The following is a 7,886-nucleotide window of genomic DNA, read 5'->3' on the forward strand; positions in this document are numbered from 1 at the left end:
CTTTAAGTGGCTGCGTATTTGTTGGCCAATTTAACGCTGAGCCATCATATTCAAGCAATGACATTGTAATTGTCACTGTCAAGGGAATGCTGTAGAGTACAGCTGCCATTGAGTGTGTGTGTGTGTGTGTGTGTGTGTGTGTGTGTGGTTGGTTGGTTGTGTGTGTGTGTTTCTGGGCAGATGTGTGCATTTGTATGTATGTTTGTGTGGAGGCTAGATGTGTGTGTGTGTGTGTGTGCATGAATGTGTGTGAGGTTGTGTGTATGTGTGTTGGTGTGTGTATGCGTCTGTTGTTGCCATGTTTGTGTGCGAACTTATGTTTATCTGTGTGTGTGTGTGTGTGTGTGTGTGTTTCTGGGCAGATGTGTGTATGTGTATGTATGTTTGTGTGGAGGCTAGGTGTGTGTGTGTGTGTGTGCATGAATGTGTGTGAGGTTGTGTATATGTGTCGTTATGTTGGTGTGTGTATGCGTGTGTATGTGTCTGTTGTTGGCATGTTTGTGTGCAAACTTGTGTTTATCTGTGTGTGTGTGTGTGTGTGTGTGTGTGTGTGTGTGTGTGTGTGTGTGTGTGTGTGTGTATGTATGGATGGTGATGGATGGTGAGTGTATTTGTGTGTGTGTGTCTCTCTGTGAGTATACATTTCATGTCTTGTTAAAGATGGAGTTTTCTTATTGGCTAGCAATGACCTCATGTGTTTATCATTAGCCGGAGTGGAGGAGCGTGCGTACACACACACACACACACACACACACACACACACACACACACACACACCAAGGCTTCACTTGGTAATTTTGTCGTCTCTATACTTGCATTGTGTATCGCTCATCACTATGTGCATGGCATCAGCTGTTCACTGCTACATTACTGCGGAAGTGTGTGTGTGTGTGTGTGTGTGTGTGTGTGTGTGTGTGTGTGTGACTATTGGGAGTAACCTGGCCTCCACAGCGGTCAATGTCAACATTGATCCAGTGTGCAGAGAAGAGGAGGAGAGAAAAGGGGGTTAGGAAAGGAGAAGAGGGAGGGGAGAAGGAGGGCTATTGATTGATGAGGTAATGCCAGTGTAGGTGAGTGTTTCATGTCAGAAAGTCAGACACACAAGGAGAGAGAGCGTGTACACACACACACACACACACACACACACACACACACACACATGTTGTAGAGGGATAGGGAAGAGGAGAATGGGAATGGAGGGCAGAGCAGGAAAAAATTGGGAAATGACAAAAAATACAGAAAGAGAGGTGTAACGCAGAAAGAAGAAGAGGAGAACAGGGAACAGAAAGTAAGAAAAGAGAGAAAGAAAGAAGAGAGGAAGTGTGGTTGAGTCAGAATGGAAATGAGGGAAGGGATACAAAGGAAAAATGCGGTGGAGCGGAAGATGCAGACGGGGGAATATCTGTGAGATTTCTGACTTTTGCTCTTCAAAGAAACATCTTACATCAAAGCAGAGGAAAAAGTCAGTAAAATCAGCTTAAAACTTCACCAATACTTCCACACCCTCCCACACACACACACACACACACAAACACCCACCCACACACACAAACAAACACCCACCCACACACACAAACACACACACACACACACAGAAAACGCAGCCTTAAACACACTAGCAACAACAACGGAATGGAATATACCAATATGTGCACACCACTATCTACAATTTCCCATATATCTGTGAGAGTATCTGTGTGTGTGTGTGTGTGTGTGTGTGTGTGTGTGTGTGTGTGTGTGAGTGAACCAGGCAGGCTACAGTATATTGAATTAGTCCCTCCACTCCAGTCAGGACAGCCGCTGTAAACTGAAACTCATCTTGTAAAAGTGAATGGTCCGATAAGACAGATTTGTTTCCAAATGTAGGTTACTGTGACACAGTAAACTGTCTTGTCTTTAGCCCTAGTCTCTACTCCAAAACATGAAGAGTTGTAACTTGAGAAGAGTCAGCTCAGTTATCTGAACAAACACGTTAGTTAGCTAACTAGCCAGCAAGCTAACCTTGCAAAGCAACTAACACTATGTTGACAACTACTAACCAATACTCGGCAGCTAACATTAGCTGTTGTGTTTTAGATGTGTTAGCAACAATACAGTCATGGTAACCCAACTAGACACCATTAGTGTTAACATCAGGATATCCAATTCCGGACACCAAAAAATCACAATCATATACCAATATATTTCATCCTGTACTGTTTTCGCTGAAGTTTCTCATAAATGAACAATCCTCCATCTTTCTTTTTTAAAGTTTAATATCGCTTTTACCTTAACTTGTAATTGATTTTCTTCCAGTCCCTGCAAATGGATGATAGCGCACCTATTTTTGAGATTCAAAATTCATATCCAATTCCGGACACACAACCGAATCAGATTACTTCCTCCATATCTTCCTCTACATACCCCAACATACTGTATGAATTAAAAAAACAACAGTTTTCTACCTTTCTTATTGCTTCTCTCATTTCCTACGGAAAGGAAATATATTTGAAATATATATTTTTTGGCCACAATGCATTTCAAATACATTTGGAATGCATGGGATCTTCGGAATACATTTTGAAAATGCATTTGAAGCCATGCAAAAATTTATTTCTGTCTCTAAAATGTATTCCAGACCAGAGAAGAAATATATTATATTATATTAGAAATACATTTGAAATGAATTGATAATACATTTAAAATATATTTATTAAAATATAAGAAGTGGCAAATTTTTACATATTTCAAATGCATTTTTAAATCCATTTTGAAATCTTTCTTTCCGTATGGGCTACCACTTTCCTACATTCATTCCAGGCGCACATGGCTCTCTTTCATGCTTCAGCTTGCTTGCTTGTAATGATGTTGTAATGAAGTTTACTTGACAGTCGCGCTCATCGTAAAGTTTCTCTGGAGAAGAGCGTCAGCTAAACAGCTAAAATGTAAATGAGTCACTCCTTTGGTGCGCCACCTCATTATGCTTAGACATCTTCCTCCCATTCAACCCACAGAAATAGATCCGGACTTGAGAGAAAAGAAAAGAAAGAAAAAAAATACTTTGCAGCACGACAGAAATAGAAACATATTGGGAAAAAAAGAGAGAACGGCAGACTGTGTAGGCAGGACTTCTTTCCGAAATAGACTGAAAAAGAAAGGAGACATTACAGGCTATAAATAGAACAGCATATCATTAACATGGAAAAGGATGTTCTTTGGCACGGAGGCAACGTAATCTCTGTCTGTGTCGCCTTATGCTGCATTTCCTCCCACTCTCCTCCCTCCCTGTTTGCTTGTTTCTTGGATGTCAGGCTGTGTTGTCTCTCTCTCTCTCTCTCTCTCTCTCTCTCTCTCTCTCTCTGTCTTTTCTCCTTTTCCTCTTTCAAATGATCTTTGATTTCAAAATGCTTTTCTGACATATCGTCTTACACCGTCCAGTTTCTCCACATCTCTCCTGTCTCCTCTGATGGGTTTTTGACCGCCCTCTCCCTCTCCCTCTCTCCCTCTCCCTCTCTTCTCTTCTTCCGCCTCCGCCCAGGGTACCGAGAGGGGTTTCTATGGAAACGAGGGCGAGACAACGGCCAGTTCCTCAGCCGAAAGTTCATCCTGTCGGAGAGGGAGGGAGCCCTCAAATACTTCAACAAGCAGGATGTAAGCAGGATGAATCGGTCCGTTGGGTTGTGTAGCCGCGGACGGACACCAGCCAGCCGGTTCCAGCTGAACAGTTTTACATTTAGCGAAATTCCTCTTTGTAGAAGAATTTGTGCCTGGGCTTGTTGTCATGGCATGTTATCTATCCTGTGTATAAGCATTTTGAGTCCATCTCATCTCCAAACTCTTATTTTAGAGCATTAAAAATTGCAGTAATTACAAAATAGGGAGGAAACAGAGGCAGTAACTGTTGTTTTTCTTTGCATTCTAACATTTTAACTAATTAAAGCAGTCTGCCTCATTCTGCCTCAGACACTCTATTGATATCAGATAACTAGAACTGCATCAATTATTGGTAAACCTATTCATCCATGCAGACCTACAGTAAGTGAGTAATTAGTCAAGTTGAAGTGTATTACCCTACAAAATCATAGACCCTCTGGTCACACCTTTTCCACGTTGAAGCCTTTTTCATGAAACCCTGTGCGGTGAGGTCAGTAAACGTCACACAGCTCGCTCATGTTTACCAAGCGGCCATTCTGTGATGCTTTATACCAAAGGAAACCAAAGAGACGAGAGAGGAGAAGATCTAACGTTGGTGAGTCTAGTTTTCTCTGGACGGAGCGCTGCTCACTGCTGTTTGGGAGACAGATTTTGATTTGTCACTCCCTGTGGGTGGAGAGGTTTTCCTGCCAGGGACCATACCAGACAGCAGAATTTAATTTGGGCAAATAGGGTGAATCTACAGAGTCTCAATTAGTGATGATGGGACACATGCTAACAGGCTAACCAAGGCCAACGGTAATTGGGCTGTTAGCATTTTGTGACCCTCGATCAAATACATTTTTTATAGTGGTGCAGTCGTCTGACAGCAGAAACAGAAAGATATGTCAGTGACAGTACCTGTATTGTGTTATACGCTATGTCGAAACACTAAATAAATCACAGACAGAGTCGAAGGTGACAGAAAGTTGGCTTCTTGCTGGCAATGGTGAGAACAACTGATAACCTGCTAAGACGAAGTGGAAGTACGTCATCCATGTTTGTGAAAAAGGTCTGTACTCAGGTGTGCAAGAGGACCTTCTGTGTCAAAATGTCCTGTTCCCCCCTGTCTGTTCTCCCTGCCTCCCTCCACCTCCACCCAGGCCAGGGAGCCCAAGGCGATGATGAAAATCGAAACGCTCAACGCCACCTTCCAGCCGGCCAAGATCGGCAACCCCTGCGGCCTGCAGATCACCTACCTGAAGGACAACAGCACAAGGAACATCTTCGTCTACCACAGCGACGCCAAGGTACCCAAACACACACACACTCACACATTAACTCACACTCATATTAATTCTATTACTCTACTTGTGACAGGGTATCCGCAAGATCCTTAATAAGTCTGAAAAAGTCTTACATTATCTAAATTTAAGGCGTTAAAATGTATTAAAATGTTGTAAACGCGGTTATTAGAAGTCTTATTTTTTCACCATACAATCAGGTTTCTTTGCACTGCATGTCCATTCTTAGATTAACACAGAACAGGGTTTATAGTACAATATGTAGCCTATCTGCTTTACTTTAACACAGTTGGTCTTCACGTCCCTTAACAATTAATTTCCCATTGTCCTTTTTCTTATACTGCTCTTTTATAGTTTCATGGACTTTCATTAGCTGTGTTCAATCAGAAATAGGCCGGTTTTGCCAGCTTTGTTTGAATAATTTGGTTTTTAAATTGGTCTTAAATTGAATTCCAGGTAGCGTTAGAAAAGGAGTAGCATTAAATTTGGCTTTCTGAAACCTGCAGAGACTCTCACCATGACATGCATAGCTTTAAACTCTTTGTGTCTATGTGTGTGTGTGTGTGTGTGTGTGTGTGTGCGTGTGTGTGTGCGTGTGTGTGTGTGTATGTGTATGTGCGTGTGTGTCTACCCTCTGTCTCTCTCTCTGGGGGTTGTTATAGTGCTGAGCACACAAATCATTGCTTCACAACACTGCTGCTCCTCTGGGGTTTATGAAGAAAATAGGAATGAAGGGACGAGACAGAGAGAGAGAGAGGAGAGGGAGAGAGAGAGAGAGTCTATCAACAGAGAGAGAGAGAGAGAGAGGGAGCGTTAGAGATAGTCAGTGAAAAGAGAAAAGAGATAAAGAGAAAGAAAGAAAAAGTGACAGAGATTAATAGTCATTCAAGAGAGAGAGAAAGAAAGAGAGAGAGAGAGAGACAGAGAGAGAGAGTGTACTGCTCCCTCTGCTGGTCAAGTCGTGTCACAGAAAGCTTTAAATGAAGGAGTTCATTGGGTTCATCCAGTGTCACCGTCATCCTGGTGTTGTGCTGGAGTATCGACAGCGCTGCAGCATCCGCACCCCACAGACTCTCCTCCTCACCTCACTACACCTCTCTCTGTACAGCAACGACACCTTTAATTCAATCAGTGGATAAACCTCAAAAACATCTCTCATTCTCCTCACAGAGCCCGGGGTGAATAAATAAATGTCCCTGGCTCTTCTGTGTGAATCCACTGACGGTGTTCTGTTGTTGTTTCCCCCGCAGGAGATGGTCGACTGGTTCAATGCTATCAGAGCGGCCCGGTTCCACTACCTGCAGGTGGCTTTCCCCGGAGCGAGTGACGAGGAGGTGAGGTGACACGTTGAATCACCCACCATGCCTGTTACAGGAGCTGGTGGTCATGAGTAATACTGTCAAACTAACAGTGATAAATGTTTCTAACAGGGAAGACAAGTAACACCAGAGTAATAATAATGATAATAATAATAAACTTTATTTGTATAGCACCTTTCATACAAGAAATGCAGCTCAAAGTGCTTTACAACAAAGAAATTACATGCACCAAGTTCTTCACATAAAACTTGATAAAATTAGTAAAAAATAAGATAAAGATGAGAATAGAATACATATATAGAATGCATCTTCACATGAAAATAGACATAGAATGAGCATAAAAACAGGGATAGAATGCCATAATTAATGTAAAATAAGATGGAGAATAAAACCCACTTGATAATAATATTAAAAATAAGATAAAAATGAGGAATGCATAACATGAGATGGAAAATAAAACCCACTGAATATAGTTATAAAATAGAGTACATAGAATAAAATCAAGTAAAATGCAACATTTTAAGAAGTGCAGCAGTGCTTAAGTGCGAAGCAAAGTGCAAAAAAGAGAGTAAGGTTCAGATTCTGACTTTTACCACTCATCAGTCATCAGTTTTTCACTGGCTAATTATGCAGTGATTAATTGTTACCAGATTTTGGGTAAATTTTTGAGTTCCTTTAACATAGATTGAACATTGATCTTGTCTTCCTCTTTTGAGTCAGTTAAGTTGCATTAGAATTGCAAAACCTCATCCATCTTGAAAGATTTCGTTAAAGGTGGTACATGTAGAGTGTTAACATCAGTAAATCATTGTCACATTCATTTTGAAATTTGAGTATAATTACTGTAAATAAGCAGGACCATCGTCAAGGAGATTGTCAGCCTCCACCTGACTCTGCTCTGCATCCTCCATTGTTTCTCCACCTGGTGGATCTGGAGGGAAATCTGCTGGATCGCTTTACGGCACAAAACAGGAAGAGGTTCTGTTCTTCCAGAGCAAACGGAGCTAAAGCTGAAAGAGTTTCTGGCAGCAGATGGTGGAAGGAGGGAAAGGAAGATGGAGGAATCACTTCCAACATGTTGATCCTCTTCAGTAAAATGACAAAGAAATCTTTGAGGGGCTGTTTAGGTCATTATTCATTCTGGACCTCTCACATACATTCATTTTACTCTCACATACATATACAGTATATACTTTACTCACATACATATATCTCACTGTCACATACAGATATTCTCCTCTCACATGCATACATTCTACACTTACATTCATATATATTAAAGGAAAAATAAGAGTAAAATAATGAATATGTGAAAGTAAAAAGTAAGAGAAAGAAAATATGAGTGACAATTACATATATACATATATACATATATATATATACATATACATACATATACATATATATATATGTATATATATATATATATATATATATATATATATATGTGTGTGTGTGTGTGTGTGTGTGTGTGTATATATGTATGTGTGTGTGTGTGACAGTGAAACAATATGTATGTGAGAGTAAAATGAATGTATGTGAGAGTGAGAATATATGTGTGAGAGTAAAATGAATATATGTGAAAGGCCCAGAATGAATAATGACCTACACGGCTCCTCATAGAAAACAGGAGTGATGCCAAGGAGAGGGA

At 40.8% G+C, this 7,886-nt stretch overlaps 1 protein-coding gene across 1 annotated transcript in view; it reads left to right on the plus strand.

The window, feature by feature from the left end:
• Positions 1–6,250, plus strand: part of LOC139651390 (arf-GAP with dual PH domain-containing protein 1-like) — a gene marked incomplete at its 3' end in the record, with an annotated part of 28,164 nt that extends 21,914 nt beyond the window's left edge. The window contains exons 5-7 of the mRNA XM_071528286.1: positions 3,518–3,630; positions 4,776–4,922; positions 6,167–6,250. Coding sequence (XP_071384387.1) covers positions 3,518–3,630; positions 4,776–4,922; positions 6,167–6,250 — 344 coding nt within the window. The remainder of the gene's footprint in view (positions 1–3,517; positions 3,631–4,775; positions 4,923–6,166) is intronic.
• Positions 6,251–7,886: the final 1,636 nt, after the last annotated feature.

The sequence above is a fragment of the Centroberyx affinis genome, unplaced genomic scaffold (assembly GCF_046629955.1).
Source record: "Centroberyx affinis isolate AG114_WGS23_722 - 3 ecotype Tasmania unplaced genomic scaffold, CSIRO-AGI_Caff_v1 ptg001650l_1, whole genome shotgun sequence".
NCBI classification, from domain to species: Eukaryota; Metazoa; Chordata; class Actinopteri; order Beryciformes; family Berycidae; genus Centroberyx; species Centroberyx affinis.